The 23,129-nt window shown below is 42.8% G+C and overlaps 1 protein-coding gene across 3 annotated transcripts in view; it reads left to right on the forward strand.

The window, feature by feature from the left end:
* The window catches only part of hipk2 (homeodomain interacting protein kinase 2), a 71,752-nt gene extending 49,823 nt beyond the window's left edge, over positions 1-21,929 (forward strand). Inside the window, exons 5-15 of one of the 3 annotated variants that reach the window (XM_038706786.1) lie at positions 356-442; positions 3,796-3,980; positions 4,113-4,275; positions 8,101-8,326; positions 8,998-9,119; positions 11,952-12,079; positions 13,073-13,255; positions 13,358-13,681; positions 14,570-14,814; positions 14,909-15,069; positions 15,766-21,929. In XM_038706786.1, coding sequence (XP_038562714.1) covers positions 356-442; positions 3,796-3,980; positions 4,113-4,275; positions 8,101-8,326; positions 8,998-9,119; positions 11,952-12,079; positions 13,073-13,255; positions 13,358-13,681; positions 14,570-14,814; positions 14,909-15,069; positions 15,766-16,230 — 2,289 coding nt within the window. In that variant the 3' untranslated portion in view covers positions 16,231-21,929. Of the gene's footprint in view, positions 1-355; positions 443-3,795; positions 3,981-4,112; positions 4,276-8,100; positions 8,327-8,997; positions 9,120-11,948; positions 12,080-13,072; positions 13,256-13,357; positions 13,682-14,569; positions 14,815-14,908; positions 15,070-15,765 lie in introns of all 3 variants that reach the window. The other 2 variants (XM_038706787.1, XM_038706785.1) reach the window with 2 other exon arrangements.
* Positions 21,930-23,129: the final 1,200 nt, after the last annotated feature.

Raw genomic sequence — 23,129 nt, forward strand, 5'->3', positions numbered from 1 at the left:
GGAGGTTTCTATAGTCAACGCAGATTAATTTTGTGTAAATTTGCATCCTTTCAAAAAGAATGATCACATGTGAATACTTGTCTGTGCATTTTCAGATCAGCGCGCGTGTAGTGCAGTTTCCATTCTGTACATTGTCTCAGTGATATAGTGTGTGACTCCACATGCAGTCTCCCCCATTTTCCCTGACTGTTAGATGAGTGTTTGTGTACTACCCCAGGGTTGCTCAGAGGGCAAGCTGAGTCCTGCTGCACATCAACAACAAGAGGCCTGTAATGTGCCAAAATGTAAATAGCGCGTTTCCAGAGGGGAAGTGTGATGGGATTTGAGAGGAACATCTGCTTCTTGTCTCCCACAGACTCCAGAGGACCACGAGGGTGAAACAGGGATCAAGTCCAAGGAGGCTCGCAAATACATCTTCAACTGCTTGGATGATATGGCGCAGGTATGCTGTTTCAGTATCACAATGAAAGACTGTTCCCTTCCCACGAATGGGTCTACTCAAGCTCCTGGGCCATCACATAGATAGAATTATCTATCAAAAATTTGAAATCCTTTAAAATATTTATCCTGCCAAGGCCTGATCTCCAGATGTGATGTACCTCTGCTGCTATATATAATTTTACAGAGTGAAATGAAAGCAGCTGCTCACTGAAACCCCTCCTCAACTCTGCCTCTGCTCTTCATTTTGCTAAACCGCTATGTAATAAGTTACAGACAAACATTTGAGCTGAACATGTGGTGAGGCTGGTTAACGTGTTTTATATGTACAGCTTGCTTTCTTATTTAAGCTGGACTGAGTGTTGTGGCTATGTCTACACTGCATGTAGAGGGCAAGGGCGCAAAATTTTGCACTCTCTCCCCCTCTTTCTCACTTACTAACACAGACATACATGCACACACAAACACATTCCTTAAGGTCCCCACCAGTTTTTCAGACCAGCTCAGTGGGACCCGCATCATATTGTGTCTGCATGACTCAGCTGGTGAGCCCCTCTCCCGCTACAGCCCTGCATGCATGTCACCTGTGGGAATCTGTTTGTTTAGAAGATCTTACATAACCCCAGGAAGTGACTTATATAGCAGAGTTATATATGGACAAGCACTGCCACTGAACAAGGCTACAGCTACTGTCACTTTCCTTTATGCCTCAGAGTGAATTCTTCTCTCCGTGGTGGGAAAGTTCACATGTAGCCATCACATTTTGATAGGACGTGCCTGACACTGAGATGATAGTGAGTGTTGTTTTGTTCAATCTCGCTTGGCCAAATACTGGTTTTGCTGGCAGATATGGCAGTCACATGGTGATGGAAAATTGCAATGTTTTTCCCAGGGCCCTTCAAATCTCTGACAGCACTCTCTTGTCATCATGCACCCCGATCCTGCCTCTGATAATGACTAGCCAAGAGATAAGAGTTAAGCAGGTGAATTATTTGTTTTGGAATATGGCTATCTTGGTACACAACCAGCAGCTGCCTCTGGAGACTGTCCATGTGGCTACACAACACATGTAACCATCACTTTTGTAACTAAAGTGATGGAGACAATTACGGTTGTCCAGTAGCGCCCAGGGCCGCTGTCAGGCCTGTCTGGAATAACATGTTGTCGGCTGGGACAAGATAGTATCGCTGCCTGGGCTTGTTGAATTTACAGTTGCCGCACACGCGTGCGCGCTCGCACACACGCACACACACTACAGCACAGAGTTTAATGAAACCAACCTGCACTGGTATGATATCCCCTGGGTCATCTCTGTCTCCTACGCTTCAAGCTCTGTGTCCCGTCTTCCTCTCTGTTGCAGCCAGACTCAGCTTACTACAAAAACACAGCGGAGATACAGCAGAGCTGCACAAGCTTAATGTGGGAGAAAACTGCCTATTTCGCCCCATCTCACTATCCCGAACATATAAACAAGTCAGCATTGTGGACATCTGTGTCTGCGTGTATAATGGATGATATAGCTGAAGGCCCTGAAAGACAGAGGGGCTGGGTGCCAGGGAGAGATAATGAACCTCCTTTAAGTCATGAGAAATGTGGGGAGGCTTTAGTCACAAGTATATCTAATTTGAGTAAATCAGAGAGCAACTTACAGCAAATGCAGGCCGCCGCTTGAGACCTGATGTAGATGGAAGCGAGGCCTGCTCAAAAATGGATTCACTTTGATCTGCAATCCTTCAATATCTCTGTTGATAGCAGTGAAGGCATAGCAGGAAGGGCAGCATGGTCTTCACCTTATCTTTCTTTTATAACATGCACTTACAAATACACTTTTTCCTTTCTCAAGCTACTCTTCCCACTGAGAAATAAAGTTTATGGATAAATCTGCACATGTTGCAGTGCTGTGCAGAAGGCAGGCCTGCTTCCTACAAGCCTAGCTCCACATCTCCCGAGGCGTTGTTCGATCTGTCTCACTGCTCGACATCTGCCATGCCTGCCCTTACTCCAGAGTGGCACGTCAGTGCTCCTCATGGCACAGATGTGGCTCCATAAACAGCCGTTGACATGCAAGTCACGCAAGGCTGACCATATTAGTTGAAGGCCCTTGTTGTTATGTTTTTAGATTTTCATTCAAGATCAGAAAATTTCACATGTTGCCTTTTGTTGTTATTGAAAGACAATGAAGCATGGAAACATATTTTCTATCTAGTACATTCACATATCTTAATTTTATGGATGAAAGGAAAATTCTTCATATCCAGTCTGATTATTGTAGCACACCTCAGCCAACTCCCACCTGCTATGCATGTGCAACCAAACTGTGTACATTTCCCAAAGTCATCTCCTCCACTAGCAGAGGACGATGTGATTATTTCTCACCTCATTCTGCAGATTATTCCTTTATCACAGCAAGCGGAGATGGCAAGCAGAGAGGAATGGTTACAGAGCCTGAATAACCTGCATAGAGAAAGAGAATTGAATCAGATTTGTGGTGTTGACTGGCAGCACATCTGATAGCCCCTGGAGCAGGCCTACAGATAAGCGCTGCGTCTTTATTAAAAACAGGCCTGCTACCTCTGCATGGCAGTCACAATAAACAAGGCTGCCTGTCTGTTGCCACTGTCCCTGTCTCTGTCCTCGCACTGCATGACAATCTCCTTGTTCCCTTAAATCCAGACTAGCAATATCATGACCTTGTTCCACCTCCTTCATTCCTCACCCCACATGACAACCCTAAAAGTAAACCCAGTCCCCAGAAATAGTCCCCTGCCTAACAAACTAGTTCCTGCTAGTTATGTAGGTTTTCATTAGAGCAAGAATCTGCAGAAATCTACTTTGCCCAGTATTTATTCACAACCTAAGCCACAATGTTTAATAGAGATGAAGCAACACAAATTCCAAGGAAGCTTCCCAGAATTGCCTCAGAACATATTTAGGTTAAGTTGTCTTGTGTCAGCTTTTTCAGAGGCGCTCACAAAATGGTGTCCTTTGTGGAAGGATTTTTTTTAACAACTTTCTAATGGCAATATTTATTGGGTTCGTGTTGTTTTTTGTTTGTTTTCACATCTCAGGAATAGATAAAAATCTCACTGAAGGCGCCAGAAGATATTTCAAGTGGTGCTATAAATACCAGTGCAAATGTTTATAATGTCACTAAGGTGCAAGGTTATCACTGGGCTCTGTGACACACACACATTGATACCCTAAGTGATGAGGCCTTGTGAGTATTAATATGCCTCTGTGTGGGAATAAGCTGTGGGAGAGATTTACCTCTGTCGTCTGCAGAAACACTTGAGACCTTAGCCGCTGAAGAAGTATTTGAAGTGTTAAGATGCTTGTGTGTTTGTGTCGTGCTTCCAGGTGAACATGACATCAGATCTGGAGGGGAGCGACATGCTCGCAGAGAAGGCTGATAGGAGGGAGTTCATCGACTTGTTAACCAAGATGCTGACCATTGACGCAGACAAGCGGATCACTCCTATCGAAACACTGAACCACCCCTTTGTGACTATGTCACATCTCCTCGATTTCCCCCACAGCACACAGTATGAGCTAAACAGGCCCTGTTGTTCTTTAAATAATCATCATTTTGAACAGTGAGATAACATCTGACCCTGTCATGACATGCATACTCATACTCATTCCTGCTCTGTCTCCCTCACTCTCTGTCTGTGCAGCGTGAAGTCGTGCTTCCAAAACATGGAGATCTGTAAGCGTCGTGTCAACATGTACGACACAGTCAACCAGAGCAAGACACCCTTTATTACCCATGTGGCCCCCAGCACCTCCACCAACCTCACCATGACCTTCAACAACCAGCTGAACACTGTGCACAGCCAGGTAAGCCTGAAAAAAATAAACACCCTCACTCAGTAGGCTGTTAGGCAACCACTGATAGAGAACATTTATGCTGTCTGATGCAAGCATGTCAATTATTTTAGCTATGGTTTACTGCATTTCCACAGGAGGTTCCATTAACATTATGATTGAAGGTATGACATGAGAAATGCAGCCAGAAGTAAATAAAACAACAAATAAATAAAACTGTGTCCTCTAAAGTTAAAGGATGTCTGTCAAAGTTTAGAATATGTATGACCTGCATATGTACTTTTTTATATTGTATATGTATATGTATACGTAAATGTATATGTATCACAATGGATACAGCCAAGCTTAAACCCTCAAGCCAATATAACAATATGACAGACGCATCTTGCTAACATACCCAGTCAAATGTTGTCTTAACCAAATAAATTTGTAACACCCAATTATCAGTAGTTGAACGGCTTAGCAGGCTGTGAGCGGCTGTTTGTCTCTTTGTTCTAGTTTTTTCCTGAGCATTCTTCCTGTCTCTCTGCACTTTTCCACGCTTACTGGCCTGCCTTTCTGCCTTGGTGCATGTATATCTGTCTGCCTGCATTTCTGTCCGTGCCCCAGGTCCTGTGGGATTGTCACAAAGTGCTGATTACACACATGACAAGCACCACTTCCTGCTTGCCTTGCATTCTGGGGCTTTCAGGCCTTAAGAATCCCTTTACCAGGCTTCCTCTCTTTTTCCCTCCTCTCACTCCTGTCCTCCTCTGTCTTCTCGTCTGTCCTCCCATTTCCCTGGGTTGAGCCTGTGGTGCTTTACTGCTTCGTTCCCGTACGGTCTGTGAATCGAAACTGCTGACTTTTGGCTTATTCCGGAATCACCGAGCGTCGGGTTGCAAGGTTTCCCAGATTGTGCTTAGTTACAACTCCTGCTACCCCCCCCCCCCCCCCCCCCCCTTTAGTAAACAGAGTTCTTTATCACCAACTATATCGAGCCAGCTCACACTGTGTAGCATGCGACAAAAACCCCATCTTGCTGTGATTTAAATGGATTAACATTCCCTCAGCTTTTCTTTTCTGCACCGGGCTCTCAGGGCATATAGACAGACTTAAGTTAGTGATTTATTCAGCTCGATTCATTTGCAAGGCTGGAATTCATCTTTGGCTTGTATTTTGCTGCTTCCATGCTTGTATATGATGAATGCCACAGTGGCATATTGATTATGTTCCCTCCCCTGGTGTTCATCGAACACGCTAAAGAGAGCAAATGAAAAATGAAAGCACTGTCTCTGTGTTTGCCTCCGCCCCTACGTACGCTTAATGAAAGGGCTAAAATTAGACAGTGTCTTGTGGAGCAAATACTACTTATGAACTGAGCCAAACGGTGTCTCTTAAAAATTTGTTTGTATCTACGATGTTCCCACGCTGTCTTAGTATTCCACATTTCTTATTAATGGTCAAGGCATGCTGGAGTTACCTAAGCTTTTTATAATAACAGAATTACTGTTTAATGCCATGAAATATTACACCTGTCAGGCATATGGATTTGGAAGCTAGATAGTGAAGCTGTGACATGAAATGTCAAGTTTTGCTGCAGCTCATTACATTGGCTCAAATTGATTCTGTAACATTTACATTTAAACAGACTTCTTAATGTGATCTTATGTCTTTTACTCATCGTTTTAACCGTGATGATAAGGGAGATGTTAATGTTGCTGTGTGGCTTTTTTGTTGCTAAATTGTGTACTAAGACAAATAAAGCATCACTAAATTCATGATCAGCATATTGTCACTATAGACAGAATACACTGCCCAGCATTATTCTAGTCTGAAGAAGTACAGTCCCCTCCAAAAGTATTGGAACTGTAAGGCAAATTCCTTTGTTTTTGTTCTGAAGACATTTGGGTTTAAGATCAAAACATGAGTATGAGACAAGAGTTCAGAATTTCAGCTTTTATTTCCTGGTATTCACATCTAGATGTGTTAAACAACTTAGGACATATCACCGTTTGTATTAGACCACAGCATTCTTAGGTGAGCAAAAGTAATGGAACAAATAATCTTAAAGTAAATAACATTTAATATTTGGTGGCATAACCCTTGCTTGCAGTAACTGCCTCAAGCCTGCGACCCATCGACATCACCAAACTGCTGCACTCTTCATTTGTGATGCTATTCCAGGCTTTTCCGCAGCTTCTTTCAGTTCTTGTTTGTTTCGGGGTGTTTCTCCCTTCAGTCTCCTCTTAAGGAGGTGAAATGTATGCTCTATTGGGTTATGGTCAGGTGATGGACCTTCTACTTTTTCACCCTGATGAAGTCCTTTGTTTTGTTGGCAGAGCGCTTTGGCTCATTGTCCTGCTGCATGATAAACTTCCTCCCAATTCTTTTCAATGCATTTCTCCATAAATTGGCAGACAAAATGTTTCTGTCCACTTCTGAATTCATTCTGCTGCTACCATCATCAGTTACATCATCAATAAATATTAATGATCCTTTTCCAGAAGCAGCCATGCACGCCCAAGCCATGACATTCACTCCACCATGCTTCACAAATGAGCTTGTATGCTTCGGATCATAAGCAGTTCCTTTCTTTCTCCACACTTTGGCATTTCCATCACTTTGGTAGAGATTCATCTTGGTCTCATCAGACCATACGATTGTGTTCCCGAACTTGCGGCTCATCTCTGTACTTTCTGGCCCTCCGATTCTTCCTGCTGATGAGTGGTTTGCATCTTGTGATGTGGCCTCTATATTTCTGCTCTCTGAGTCGTCTTCCAACAGTGGATTGTGATGCCTTCACCCCTGCACTGTGGAGGTTGTTGCTGATGTCACTTACTGATGCTTTGTGGGTTTTCTTCACAGCTCTCACGATATTTCTGTCATCAACTATTGTTGTTTTCCTTGGCCGACCTGTTCGACGTCTGTTGCTCAGTACACCGGTAGTTTCTTTCTTTCCAAATTGTTGTGCTTGCTATGCTCAATGTTTGTCCAATGGCCCTGGTCGATTTTCCTTCTTTTCTCAGCTTGACAATGAGCTTTTCTCCCATAGACAGCTCTCTGGTCTTCATGTTGGTTTATCCTCTTTAACAGGAAATGCAGTCTTTATAGGTTTGAACCAAGGATGAAAACTTAAATTAGTCATGCAGAGCTATTTAATGTTTGGACAATCAACCTAAAAGGCAACACCTGGGCAACAAGAAACATCTCAGTCAGTCACATGTTCCAATAGTTTTGCTCACTTGAAATATGGGTGGGTTCAAACAAAGGGTGGTATGTCCTGAGTTTAACAAATCTAGATGTGAATACCACGAAATGAGAGCTGAAATTCTGAACTCTTGACTCATACTCATCTTTTGATCTTAAACCCAAATGTCTTCAGTGAACAACAAAAACAAAGGAATTTGCCTTACTGTTCCAATACTTTTGGAGGGGACTGTATGTTTTCTTTGCCAGTAAACCCTGCAAATAATACAAAATGACCAAAATCTTGTATGCTCTGGTGGCATTGATGGTTGATTATTCTAAGAATTGTAGCATTGATTGCATGTCTCTTCACAGTCTTTCTCTCCCTCTAATTAATCAAATCAACAGTCCGCATATTTTAAGACGCGTCCAAATCAGTCGTCCTTCCTTATACTTTCATCTGCTCTCATCTGTGAAATTTGCCCTGCCATCCATCATTTCTTGACCTGGTGGTTGTTTTGCATCTTTCTGTGTGCACCTTTTTTGTTGGTATATTGTTATCTTTCTGTTTTACCATGCCTGCTGTTCAACCTTCCCTCCTTGGAGCCCTTCATTTCCCATCAGTTCCTCCACCCTCATGATTTTATTTTGATCCCATCATTCCTTTAGGCCACCAACCTGGCTCCCTCCTCAACCAACAATGCCACCCTTTCCTTTGCAAGTCCTGATGTCTCCATACTAAACTACCAATCTGCACTCTACCAGCCCTCCGCTGCCTCCATGGCAGCCGTGGCCCAGAGGAGCATGCCACTCCAGCCTGGGCCTCCTCAGCTCTGCACTGCCCGGCCCGACCCCTTCCAGCAGGCACTCATCGTCTGCCCACCTGGCTTCCAAGGTAAGGAGGTCTGACCAGTCAGTATGCATTACAGTGGACGGATAGAGTGGGATTTATGGTCATCTGTACAAAACATAAGATCTCAGCCAGTGGCACGTAGTCTAGAACGGACCATGATGTGAGGATAAAACACAATTTAAAAATGGTACCATGCATATTGCACAGTAGTCGGTTTTAGTTCTCTTCCCCTTTTTTCCAGCTTCTTGTCGTTTTGTTTTGTAGCTTTAGCCTTGTACCCCACAGGCAGTGTCAATCGTACCATACAAATGGTGATTTAGTGATAACTTTATGAGGCAATTAATCATTTGAAAGGAAATGTAATATCTTTGTGTAAGGCTTACTCATCCCGCTTTTGTCTCTGGGCAGAAGAGCTCTGAGGCATTATTCTCTTTGTTTATTTGTTCTTTTTGTGGAGCGGGTTATAAAAAATGCATATTATAAAGACTTTTTATTCTATTGTCATGACTACTGTTTTTGTTTTTCTAAGTAGTTTTGCTAAATATGAACATAGCAGAAGGGTTTTGTCATCTGTTGAATGCATATAACATGTTATCTGATCACTCACAATTAATTTTGCAGATGGCATGATGTTCATGTATCCAAGTGATGGATATGGAGATTATTGCCGTACTTGTTGACATCCTCTGTGCATTTGCATTGTTTGCGCACAGGGCTGCAAGCGTCCCCCTCCAAGCACACCAGTTACTCTGTGCGGATGGAGAATGCTGTTCCCATAGTGACACAGGCCCCTGGTGCCCAGCCTCTTCAGATCCAACCTGGCCTGCTTACACAGGTAGGAAGACATTTGAGAAACACAGATAGGGAACTAAAAAAGTTTTAGCAAAAACAAATAAAGTAATAACAAATACCACTGCCTGTCAGACTCTGAGCTACTCACATTCAAACAAAACTCTTTGCATCCCCTTTTTTCAAGCCCTCACTAAGAATAGTATCTATCGATGGAGGCTGGAAATCACTCAGTGTTCGTGACCGTGCCCCTGCTGGCAGCTGTTTTTTTCCTGAGCGCATTCAGGCCAAGCTCTCCTGTGCATTGCTCTCTGCTTCTCTCTCTCTCTCTCTCTCTCTCCTCTTACTCACTCTCTCTGCTGCCCTGCTCTCCTGGAGGCTGAGGCTGCCACGGTCTGATGCACACAAAGGCAGGAGCCTTTCACACACAGAGAAGGCCTTCACTGGAGCCTGCACAGTGGAGCCGGAGATTTAGCTGCTAGTGTACAGTTGTTGGAAGTAACAGAGAGTGACTGTGCATCGCTCTCTCTGCGCACACACACACACACACACACACACACACACACACACACTGTAGACCATTTCCATCACCACACCACCTCTTTCCCTATGGAAATTTCCATGAAGGCTTTAAATATCCCTGAGAATCCAGGGAGTTTGAAGTGCTCCCTTATCTCCAGTTAATCATGCAGTAGGCAGGCAGCAAAGCTCTGTGTGTGTATGTGTGTGCACGTGCCTGTGTTTCTACGGTGGGTTAATCTGTCAGATACCAAATGGTGATTAGCTCCAGGGCTGCTTCCAAGTCAGGCGCTCCAAATTACAGGCCTCAGAGGATCCTGGGAGGTCAGGGGAAGCTTGGATGAGGCTCTGCCTGACCAGAGAATTCACAACATCAACAGATCCATGGATATGATGGATCTTTCAGAGGCAAAATAAAATGAAACGTCCATGTCTTAAGGAAAAGGTGTCGATCACACATTGCTGCCATGGTCTGTAGGTATTCACCTCTGTCTGCACACATGTTAAACAAAGACAGGCAATAGTTATCACAAGCAGATGGTTTATATAGGCCAGCGAGCAGCACACCTAATAACTTGGTGTGTGGTGTGTGTGTTTATTCCTTTACTGTGGGAGGTCTCACATGCTTGGCTGAGTCGTTGTTTGCCTCTTGGTTGCATTCTCCCCACCTGTGCCTTCACCCTCCTACTTCTCACTGTTGCCCATGCGCCCTTTGCCTACCTCGAACCCATGCAAGTTTAGGCCCAAGCTCCCTGGGTGTGCAGAGAGGGGGCAGAGTGAAGGAGGCTCCAAGCAGGGAGGCAGGGAAACCAGCAGGACTTTTATCTGAAGCAGGAATGCAGAAAATGTGGAAACAATTGGGGAGTGAGAGCTAGGGCTTTCAAAGCCCCGAGGTGACAAAGGGTTTTCACCCGGGGAGTGTAGGTCGAGGTGGGAGGCGGTGGGCTGCTGATAGTGATGGTAGGCTCTGAGAAGAAAGAAAACGGCCTCTTAACTGGGTTACCATTTCAGGGCAGACAAGCTGGTTACACAACGCAGACGCCTAGTGAGAGAGACATGTCGAGTGCCAGGAATGGAGATAGAACAAGCAGGAGGCAGAGGAGCGGGAGATGGATGGATAGAATCTCTTAATGGCATGTTGATAAAAGGCATTGGATGTGGTCTTAGATGTAAAGACCATCACCAGCTCCAGAATGTTCCATTAGAGCTGTCAGTCATCAGTGCACAGACAAGACAGCTCTGCTGACCTGCACATGCCCCCTGCTACACTTCAACCACAGGCTGGTTGGTTTGGACTTTGCAACCTTCCTCTGACAAAAACAATTCAAACTTCCACAAGCCTGCAGCCAGACTACAGAACAGAACAGCTACTTTGTGTCAGGACATAATGGAAACAGACAGAGCGAAGCAACGATGTGAATACAAAGATAAAGGTTAAGATAAAGATACATTTAAAGATATAAAAATAATGTTACCGTATGCACAGATTATCTGCTTTCCATTTTGAATGGTCTCTCTCTCTCTCTCTCTCTCTCTCTCTCTTTCATATCTCTGTCTGTCTTTCTCCTTCTTCCTTTGTTTAAATGTGTTTGTGCTGCACATACTGATGCTGTTGTAAATAGATGTGCAAATGGTATTAAAGGAACAATTCATTAGCCCTGACATTAAAGTGCTAATCAATAGAGCTGCATTAAACTATTAGGGTTACACACACAGTAACACACAAACACGCTCGGGCATGCGTGCAAGCACACTCATCTTGGCACATCTTGGGGCATATTATGCCTGATACTCCTCCTGTTCTACATCAGAAATACAAAGTAGCCTCTTTCGCAGCAGCTTGAATAGGCCTATGAATTTAATTAGAACATAGGTTGATTTGTCTCAAGTCAAAGACATATTCACACTAACGCACACATGCACTCACTCAATATACACGCAGACAAAGAAAGAAGCTGCTGTACATCTTTATTACGCCCTGTTCTTATCTCTTTTGTCAATGGATGGCTCCTTGAAGCTGGCGGAGTTCATTTTGCATGCCCAGTAGCTAGTTTAAACTAGGTTTTTGTTTTTTTTAAAACAGCAACAAACAGCAACAACAACTTATCAGCTAAATTTAACGAGTTCCCTTTGTTCATTTATAATGTTTAAATTAAAAGATGCAAAAAAACAAACAATCGTGAGTAACTTTGCAGTCCTATGACAGCCTTCATAAAACAACATTGGTAAACTAGTTTGGATGTTTTGTTACATTGCAGCTGACTGATTCTCTGTATCGGATCTTCTCTTTCTGTCCTTTTTTATCCCCTCATTATGATTTTTTTATCCCCCACCCCACTGCATTCTCCTACTTCAGCAGGCCTGGCCCAGTGGCACCCAGCAGATTCTGCTGCCTCCAGCCTGGCAGCAGCTCACCCACACCTCAGTCCAGCATGCCACTGTCATCCCCGACTCCATGAGCAGCACACAGCCTCTCGCCAACTGGAGGTGAACAACACAGCTTTCTTACTTTTAACTGCTCCCAACCAGTCTTAACCTTCACGGATATCGGAAAGCATTAATTGATGTCTGAATATTGTGGCCTACAGTTTTCAAATCAACCTTTCTTCACAGAAGTATTTAGCTGGATAACTAAATCTGATGTCGTTTTAATGCATTTTGCCAAATCAAGTTCATACACATAACATCAGAGGCAGGTCTGCAGTTAAGGTCACATAAATTGATTTCAAAGGCCAGCATTGCTTTAATGGCTTTTATGTGCTATAGGAAGGTGGTATGGCGTAAGACTGATTGACCGAGGAGCCTGAACCTCCGTGACAGCTTGTCCTTTATCTCAAATGAATCACAGTCCCCACGTGAACACTGGTGCTTTTATAAGAGCAGATTTACCTCAGGGAGATGGGATATACATACATGAAGAGACATTATATCAAGTATAACCCGTCACTGCGATGACTCAGTAAATGGATGGATAGATAGGAATAGGTAATTTGCAAGGAGATAAGGAGGATGCAGGTATATAATATGTGTGTCTAATGTGTATGTCAAGGGCTGCTAGGGCCATGTATGGTCAAATTCAGTAGGAGGTGTCCATGTGTGACCAGACATCCCCCCACCCCCCCACCTCCACCGTCTCTCGCTCCCTTCCTGTCCAGTGGCAGCTCTGTTGTCCTCAGAGAGACGATTGGGAAAGTGTCGCACTTCCTCTGCAGAGCTATCGCTCCACAGCTGCTGGTGTCAGCTCCTCTGCCCTCCCTCTTTGCTCTTTCCCTCACTTGTTCCCTCTCCTCCTTCTCTACTCTTTAGAAAAGTTTGCTGCTGCCACCCGCTGGCATCTGTAGGAAATACCGGCCCTGTCTTTCTTTTTCCTCACCAATGTTGAGTTTTTAACATCCTGACATATGAATGTATTTGTCATGCTTTGCTACTTCACTTGCAGGTTTCTTATTGTTGTGGTAACATAGACCTGTTATATTACAGGAACTCCCATGCTCATGGCAGCCATTATAATCCCATCATGCAGCAGCCAGCCTTGTTGGCTGGCCATGTCACGCTTCCATCAAACCAGACACTCAACGTGGGAGTGGCACACGTTATGAGGCAGCCCTCAACCAATAACAACTCCTCTTCCAAAAAGAACAAACAGCACCAGATGTCTGCCAGGTACTATGATATCTCATAGCTTTTGATGTGGAGGTCTTTGATCAGCAGTAGTGTATTTTGCCCTTTATGTGGCACTTACCCTTTTCTCTGTCTTTCTATAAGGAACATGTCAGCATACGAGGTGTCGTCCTCTCAGGCGGTGCTGTCTCCGCAGCGCTCTAAGCGGGTGAAAGAGAACACGCCCCCACGCTGTGCTGTGCTACAGAACGGCTCGGCCTCCAACTGCCACCCCCCGCAGGGCTGTGGGGGCAGCGGGTGGGGGGCCAGCGAAGCAGAGCAGGCTTCCAGCACCACTCGTGACCATCAGGACCAGCACCACGTCCCCAGACAGACCATCATCATCCCAGACACGCCCAGCCCTGCAGTCAGCATCATCACCATCAGCAGTGACACAGATGAGGAAGATGACCACAAACAAAACAACAGGTCAGTGTTAAGGGGCTAATGTTGTTCTATTTCTACCAGTTGATAGAGGCTAAGACATTTGTGTCTCATTGGGTTACCTGTGCTACTGGGGTAAAAGATTTGCAGGCTTGTCATTGCAAAATGGATTTTCACAACAAACACATCACGATGGGCTGTACAGATTGGCCAAGACAGAGAAAACCGAGACCTCTTTCAAAACATGGCTTGCATCTGCTTTGACTTAGCAGGATAGAGCTATGTTTTCATCATTGCCAGCAAACTTAAGAAGCCAACTTTCTGCTATTTTATTTTGGTTATAAGTTATGTGTGCTGTAAGGCATTTTCAATGACATGTCTTTGTGTTTCTGATATCAGATGACTATAAAAGTCATAAAATGTTAACCATGCCACGCAAGGCCAGTGGTAATTTCTGTGGCAGTGGTATTTTGCGGCCATTGATAAAATCAATTTTATAACCAAACAGTCATCTGACAACAAAAAATTCAAGACGTAGGAGTAATGGAGTTAGGTTCAGGGGTCTATATTTGGCTGCACCATACAGTATGCAATTTAAGAGAGGATGTACAATCTGATAAATACAGTGAAAACATTTTGCCAATAAGCGAACACATGTAATATTATAAAACTGATGGCCTTGAGTTTACCTTAGTCACTGGCATTGATTTCTAAGTAATTTTCCTCTCTGGTCCCCTTCTGTTCAATATGAATCAATCAATATCAATTTTTGTATTTATATAGCACACTTTAAACAACCAAGGTTGACCAAGGTGCTTCGCAGATTAACAGTACAACAATATAACAGAAATTACACAGTAAAAATACAGCAATAAAACATTAGAACATACAGTAGTGATATAAATATGTATATATTTATTCTGTTCCCTCCAGTTCATCTTCAAAACAGCGGAAGAATGTCATCAGTTGCGTGACAGTCCATGATTCACCTGACTCTGACTGTTCCAGCCATAACAGCCCCTACACTGTGGAGTCCAGACCCCCCAACAACAACAGCTATGACACAAAGACCACCGTCCTGGACAACTACAACAATGGGAACCCCCGCACCATCATCATTCCCCCTCTCAAAACCCAGAACAGTGAGGTCCCGAACGAGTGTGAGCGCCTGATGTCAGGTAAAGAACTGTGACAGATAGAAAACCTATTATTATGTTGTTAGTTATTATTGCTGCTTCCCAATTAACCAAACGTGTATCTTCCCCTGTGCAGATGCAATGAACCATCAAAATTCGGCTTACAAGTTCAAATCCTCCAATGGAGTGGTGTCTGGCAATAATCACATACCAGGGGGTATGACTGGAGGGGGGTCCTACAGACAGCAGCGCTCAGGGCCACACCCCCTCCAGCAGCAGCCTCTCAATCTCAGCCAGGTATAGTGAGAGATCAGATCTCAAAATTTTAGGACCATGTTGTAGAGAAATAGTATGACATTTTGGGAAATACACTTTTTTGCGTTCTCACACTGAGAGTTAGATTGATACCATGCTCATATCTGTACGGTAAATATGAAGTTATGGCTAGTAGCCAGTTAGCCCAGATTAGCACAAAGACTGAAAACTGGGAAAAACCTCTAGCCTGGCTCTGTCCAAAGGTAACAAAATCTGCCTAACAGCACCTTTAAATCTCAGTAATTAACATGTTACATCTTGTGTGTTTAATCTGTACAAAAAGCAAGGTGTAAAAAAAGACATGAGCTTCAAAGATGCTGGTAGATTGGTTAGTTACCCTTGGACAGAGCCAGGCTAGCTGTTTCCTGTGTTGAGAGTCTGTGTGTTAAGCTAAGCTAACAAGCTGCAGGCAGTAGCTTCATATTTACTGTGTGGACATAAGTGTGGTATCGATCTTCTCATTTAACTCTTTGCTAGAAAGCAAATAAGATATTCTGTTAAGGTTGATAATGCATTTGTGACATTATACAATGGATTTTGAAAGGGTTTCATACACTTAACAAATCATATTTGAAGCTACAAGGTTTTCAAAGAACAGTTTTAAATATCTTCTAGGGGAAAAAACAGTTCAGGAGCAATAAAACTAACATACAGCCTTTCTGACATCTCCTCTTCCAGGCACAGCAGCACATGGTAGCTGAGCGAAGTGGAGGTCATCGGCGCCAGCAGGCCTACATCACCCCCACCATTGCCACTCAGGCCCCGTACTCTTTCCATCACAATAGCCCCTCTCACACAGGCAATGTGCACCCGCACCTGGCTGCCACCCATCTGCCCAGCCAGCCCCACCTCTACACCTACACAACCCCTGCTGCTCTGGGCTCCACTGGCACTGTGGCCCACCTGGTGGCGTCACAGGGCTCGGCGCGCCACGCAGTCCAGCACGGAAGCTACCCACCAAGCATCGTCCACCAGGTCCCAGTCAGCATGGGCCACCGTGTGCTGCCCTCACCCACCTTGCACCACAGCCAGTACCAGGCCCAGTTTGCCCACCAAGCCTACATCAGCGCCTCGCCCGCCTCCACTGTCTACACTGGATACCCGCTGAGCCCCACCAAGGTCAACCAGTATCCTTACCTCTAGAGAAGACACTGACTGACACTGGAGAGCCTGACCCAGCGTTGCTGCTTCCCCTGAACCCACCCGCCCTGAGACCCGTCGACATCCTAAACATCCTCTCCTCGACCTCAGACATAAACAGAGACAGGGGAACATGCAATCCTCATGAAACTGTCACGTATAACTTGAAGATGACAGAGAGGAAAAGAAAAAAAGATTGACAGCCTCTCTAGAAGGGAAAGATGGGGTTGAATTTCAGAGGGGTATTGTTCAAGATGTTATCTTTCCTGATTTTTTTTTTCCCTGAAAGGGCCAGTTTTTGCTTTTATTTGTCTGTTCTTCGCTTTACTTTATGAGGAAAGAAATGTCTCATTAGTTTTACAGGGAAGTTTGAAACAGGCCTTTTGGGACAGTGGAGGTTTTCTGGTTTGTTTTCTTTTATTTTCCCCTCTTAAATTTGGGAAGTGACTGTTGAACAGGGGTTACTGACTGGAAGTTTGGAATCCCAAGAGATTTGGGAGAAGGTGAAATACGGAAACCTGCTGCTCTTCAAAGAAAAAAATACTGATGGCCTTGAACTGTCTTAATATTTCCAAATCATTCATGGTGTGGGGAGAAAAGAGAGCCCCCCACCCCCCCCACCCCCCCACTCCACCTTCTCCAGCCGAGGAGGCTTCTGGAAATATAACCAACAGAAGACAACAAACTTTTTAGTGTATTTATAGGTATTTTTCCTTTATGTTTCAACTTTATGACGATACTTTAGTTTTAGTTAGGTGTCTTAGCTGGGCCCCCGTTCTTAGAATGTAGCAGTCTGCACCTGTTTGTTTTAAGAAGAAAACTTCTTTTCTCCCCTGATACCAATAGATTTCTTTGTTCCTCTTTTTTCAATGTGATTGCACAAATGGTTATAATAACATAGGCATGTACAACGTGATTGTCTGTGTGTGCTACTGTCAGCCATGCGTTCGTAGTCCACCTCCTCATAACTCTCTTCAGTCTTTAGGTTTTGACCATTGTTCCCTCGTAGTGCCTTACAGATATAACGACACAGTTTACTTGGCTTGGATCCTGAAAGCCGCAAGAGACTATAGCTATACTTAGAGAGACATGTTTCCCTGGTTTGACATCCTAGTCGGGGCAGTTGTAGCTCTCTTCCAGGTGTAGGCTCAACCCTAGCTGTTTCTTGTCCTTAATGACAGCATACTATAGATGATGAAGATTAATGTCAGAGTTGATATCACGCTGAGCTATTTTATTATGTGTGCATGACATAACTTGCCTGGGGTACTTACCAAAGTCATAGATAAATTCTTGTTACATTTGCTCTGGATATTAATGTAAATATGAGAATGTACAGAATAGCTGTAGCTGTAAACCTCTATCACAGTGACACCTAAAATGTGGCTTTAGTTTGAATTATATTTGTCGTTTTTTTAATCACACAAGGGAATTCATGCATCGTGATTACAGAGCAGAGATATTAGCTCATATTTCATGTACAGGGAATGAGTTACAGTACAATGTTTGAGACACAGTAGAGGTCGTTTTTTTAAGGTTAAAAGCTAGTCCGAGAGAAGGGCCTGACAGAAAGTGATTGTTGCAGTAAGGGTGATGCTGTGAGGCTAGAGATAGCCGGGCTGCAGCGAAGATATAGGTATTGAGGGTTGTTTGAGAGAGATACTGTGTAGGCACGAGTAAGGGGGCTGGTTGAAAGCATAGGGTCAATTTAGGTAGGGACTGTGGAGGGCAGGGCGAAACACTCTATCTTAAATGGGACTAAAATGGTAGCAAGTTGGCACTGAGCAGGTTGATAGTAACACTGAGGCCTGGTGGTCGGTAGGAGCCGCAGAGGCACTACCTTACCTGAATGCACACTTAGAATTCTGACGTGGATCCTTTTGTTGTTGTCAATTGTTGCTGTCGTTGGTTGTTTCTCTAGCAAAGATAATTGGAAGTTATTTGTTGCGCTCGAGGTTTGAGGACGCGTCTCAGAGCTGCGAGAACAGAACAGAAGGGAAATGCCACAGCATACACCTGGAAGGGCACTTTGTGGACCATTTGTTGCCACTGTCCATTTGTCTTCGAACCAGGTACACCACAGACATTGCCATGCCAGCCAAACGGGATACCTGAACACTTATAGAGAACCAATAGGGCTGTCACTTTGTGTGTTTGCTGCTTGATTAGACATTGTTTTTTTCCTTGTAGCCAATGATACAAAATTTCTCCTCTGTTCATTTGTCCTCTTGAATGTGGGCACATCAGGTCCGCTGTCGGGTTAGTGAAAGCCTTCACCTCTCCTTCATGATATGCCATAGTACTTGCATTTGAAGTGATTTTTTTTTTTTTAACTTAACATTATCTTGAACTTTTTGACATGGCTGTAGTACATGTTGTGTTTATTTTTAGAGATTGTTGCAATAATTCTTGTGGATGTTTTATCAGAGTGCGTGTGTTTTTATTAAATGTCAGGCTCATTTCTATTTTGTAACCTGGGGGTTGATGTACAGTAATATTTAGTATTTTGTGGAGGTGGGTGCACCTGTGTAAAGTATTGCAACACTGCTGATGATAGTAAGTGTTGAGTTGATGATAATCCAGTGGGGCCCTTATAGATAGATGCTATAGCTTGAGGGTACCACATCCAGGTTTGAAATCCAACAACAAAAAACCCAGAGTGGGTTGTCATCCTGGTACTTGTTTCCCCAAAACTCTCCACTCTGCGTCAGCTCCAGCATGCAAACCTAGGGTGTGGGCAGTTAAAGATGTGATTACATAGTATGTTGCTGGTTACATCATTCTTCTCCGTTCTGTTGTTGTCTTTTTATTTGATTGTATCTACTTAATTTCCTCTAGGTCATTGGGGCCTAAGCACATGCGCATAAGGGAGATAATTTTCCACTAAAATCTTTTGGCTCTTCTGTTATGAGACAGACTACTGAAACATTCCACTGTTTGAGGGAATTCCCATGCTACACTGCTGTCTTGTCCCCCTCTGCTGTCAACACGGGGATAGCATTGTCACACAAGGACTTTTTCACTCCTCCCACCAAAGAATTCAACAGATTGATCATGTACAGCACAGCACTGTAGAGAACAAGCAATCCTCCACAACATTGCAAGAGCAGACAGGCAATAACTTTTGGCCTCATCTCATCATGTTTTACAAGTGCTTTTAAGGACATGTTGTTTTACACCAAGCAAATGCATGTGTGCACACAGTACAATGCACACCGGGAGGATTTAACATACTTAATGCATACAGCGCAGTCATTTATTTGTTTAATCTCTGGACATTCAACTATAAGAAGAAGAAGAACTGCAGTCTGTTTTACATTCACTACTCCTCACACTTGGCCCATGTCTAGATTGTATGATCAGTAATTATCTAACCTCTCTCCAAATTGTTTTGTAAGCCAGTTATTTTTTACATTGTTGATGTTGTAGCTTTATTGGTGTTGTATGAAATTTGTAAAAACAAAAAAAAAGAGTTTGTTTTATATTAGCGTGCCATGGAATAGATTGACCTGTAAAACAAAAAAAAAACTAATTAATCAAAACTATACCTTTAAAACCACGGTCACCTGCACAAAATGAATGTAATATGTGACCTGCGATATCTGAAATGGCTTTAGATCTTTCTCAGTGGGTGGCCATTCATTTAATTTCTACACTGGTTGTGGCCACCATGCATGATGCAATAATTATACATCTGATCTCCAGCAAAATCCCATATCAGAGAAATAATGTAAAATTGCCACAATCATGATTAGGGGATATCAAATAATCACTATTTTCTCAAATGAAACATCCAATTAAGAGAAACCCTTAATGCGCAACATTGTGGAAAATGACTTTATGTGTATGATACCTTTGTCTCTTACTCTGTTTCACATAACCAATGTTTTGTGTTTTATAAGAAAGGGGAATCAGAAATGTGAGCGTTAATGTAGATTGAGTGACCTTACAAATTACCAAAATGTGCTTAAGTAGAGTGCAAAAATGTTTTGTGTTGTTAAGGTGAGCATAGCCTTCCCAGCTAGCGACTTAATTGTTAGAGTACTGCCTTCCAAATAACCAGGTATACCTCCAAAGGTTTTTAAGGTGACATTTAAATTAGAGAAAACTAAATAAGGCAGTATATCACTCTCTATGAAGTCTGGCATTCTCCTAGAAAATACACTCAAACTTTGCTCATGGTGTTATCATGGATACTCCTCATCCTGGAGCTTTGGGAACACTGAGAAACATTCCTGAGAGCATGATGGCGCATAGTGTTAAATTAGTCTTCTTCAGGCAAACTCCGTCAAGGTGACTTGAAGCTCAGAAAGAAGTAAACAGATAACCCACAACGTCAAACCACATACTCGTACGGTGTAAAGTGTTTGGCAACTTTGCAGCTGCTTCCCAAAGTACAAAGGGGTTAGCAACAGGCGTTGGGTGGATTAATCATGAACTGAAGGACTCTCTGTCACCAGGAAATTCATAATCTAGCTACACAAGCATTCTTAAAGCCCTTTTGGATGAGAGTGTATGTTTTTATTTTTCAACCTTTGTTGAGGAGGTCTGCTCCTTTTGCTGGCTATTCCTTGGGGGAATTCAGGGTGAGGTGGTCAAGGTTTGATGCCATCACTGATAGAGGGGGTGTCAGGTGATTACAGTGTATGAATTTTAAGAACCAAAACTGATTCAAATGCGATTTTTTCCCTACTATGTTCATTTATTCTAATTTGTGTAAAACCAGGCAAGGATATGGATGAATCTATACCACCTTAAATGCCCAATTTGCTGTAATGTAAGATCTTTGGCCTAGTTTTACATAACTGAAAAATTTAGCTTTTCCCATCTTACTTTCAGAGCGATTTCTAGCCAAAGAAGGTTATTTTTGTGGTGTTAATGAATGGAATCTAGAGGTGGTAGACCATCATGTTAGAGCTACAATCCCTTTTGGTATATTCTCAAACATTTTCTAAAGACCTAAGAGTGCATCAAACCCTGACCCCCTTTTGTGTCCATTGCTGTATGGTTTCGCAATGGTGTAAAATCTCATTCTTTGTCGATAAAGCTAATGTGTGCGGCAGTATTTCCTAGTATACTTCTCTGTTAATCGTCTTTTCTTATTTACTTTTGTTTATTGGGGTGTGATGTCTCATTATATCAATCTGTTGATGTAGCGTTCCATGTATACCCTGTTCCTTAGCTTAATATTATTAAGTATGTTATGAGAATGGATATTTTACTGGCTTTATAGAATGTTTAAATAAATATAATAATGACAATAAGAAGAAGGATTAATTAAACCTCCTAACAAGTTGAGTACTTGCTACTAAGCGCTTGTGTTACCATTATGATGTTGTGTGCTTCTCTTAATCATTTTCGTTGTAGAAAAATGGAGTGAATTTATATTAGGCTTTGAGAAAAAACTAATGATAGCATTGTAAATTTTACAGGAGGATTTTAACAGACAAACAGCTTCGTCAAATAGAAGAATATAGTTATTTTAATTGTCCTCTTTACTAACTGTAGGGTGAGAAGGGGCTCGCGTTGTGGTGAACTATGTTATAGCTTGTTATTCACTGTTACTTTTGATCATTTTTTCGGTCTCCGAGGTGAATCGAGTTATTAATGAGAATTTGTATGCTCACATATGCATATTGTATATGTGTAGAAATGTAATCACACTTTGTCTTGGATTTACATTAAACTGTTAAGTCACGGCACCAGTCTCATGTTTTGTGTGGTGTGGTTCTGTGGTGTATGTATGTGTGTGTGTGCTTGAGGCTTGCTGTGAGTGCTTGAGCATAGTAACTATTTTAATAAATTAAAAAGGAAATAAAAATGTAGAATAATAAGCAAATATACTACACACTATTACTCCAAAATGTCTAAACAGCTTGGCACCCATGAATAAAAATGTAAAGGCTGTGCACGCCCACACAGGTGATTTCACTTATTTGGTCTGATTAGACCTTGGAGTGATGTTTGGAGGAGCTATCCATGAGGTCACCAAACAAAATGTAACTAATCATTAAGGTGTTGGTTGTCCTGCAACAAGGCTAGCAGGAGAGTCAGGGAGATGTCAATTAAGTACAGTCGGTACATGTACATGAGTCCCAAAAAGAGGTCTAATCAGTCAGTCATCTGTATGTGGTTATCGCTGGTGAGAGGTGTTTTTCAGGGTCAAAGGAACCATCCCTCATGGTGAAACCATGAGCAAAATATTGAATTTAATTTACTTGACTGTTGGGGTAGTCCAGTCTTTAACAATATGTTGCATATCATACTCCATGGTTTGTATGTAAAATCTGAATCTGCAAAGTAACTAAATGTAGTGAGGTAGAAAGTACAATATTTGCCAGTGGAGTTGGAATAAAACAGCATAAACTCATAATACCCAAATGAAGTAGTATCTCAAAATGATACCTAAATACAGTTGTTATATAATTGTACTTAGTTACATATCCACCACAGACTGAATCCTTGGAAATTTCTTTATTAAAATTATCAAGTCACGCTTTAAAAAGAGATTCAATTTTCCATGGCACACTCAATACCTGCTAAATGTTGAGAAAGCCTAACTGATCTACCATCACCAACATTAGTCATAATATACTGCCACCAGGTGGCGGTGTGCACCAAAATGTTGAGGTATTATAGACTGGCACTGACTTGAGTGGGTCATGCTGATCGTCTCCATTTGTTTTCAACCACAAAAGCTTGCTAAGCACGATTATTACAGCATGCACCACGGAGCCATATCTCGGACCGTTTAAGTTCTTTGTAATTTGGGGCATTTACTTCCTCACAGAAATCATGCATTACATTAGAAACTAAGTGTGCATCCTTGTTGTGTCTTCTCATATGTTAAGTGTAAAGACTGCGCTGAAAATGGGCTTATGAATGTTAAAAGGCATCGCAGT

Source organism: Micropterus salmoides, unplaced genomic scaffold, assembly GCF_014851395.1.
Source record: "Micropterus salmoides isolate LMB-PRFRI ecotype aquatic unplaced genomic scaffold, ASM1485139v1 Ms_hic_scaffold_8, whole genome shotgun sequence".
Taxonomy (NCBI): Eukaryota; Metazoa; Chordata; class Actinopteri; order Centrarchiformes; family Centrarchidae; genus Micropterus; species Micropterus salmoides.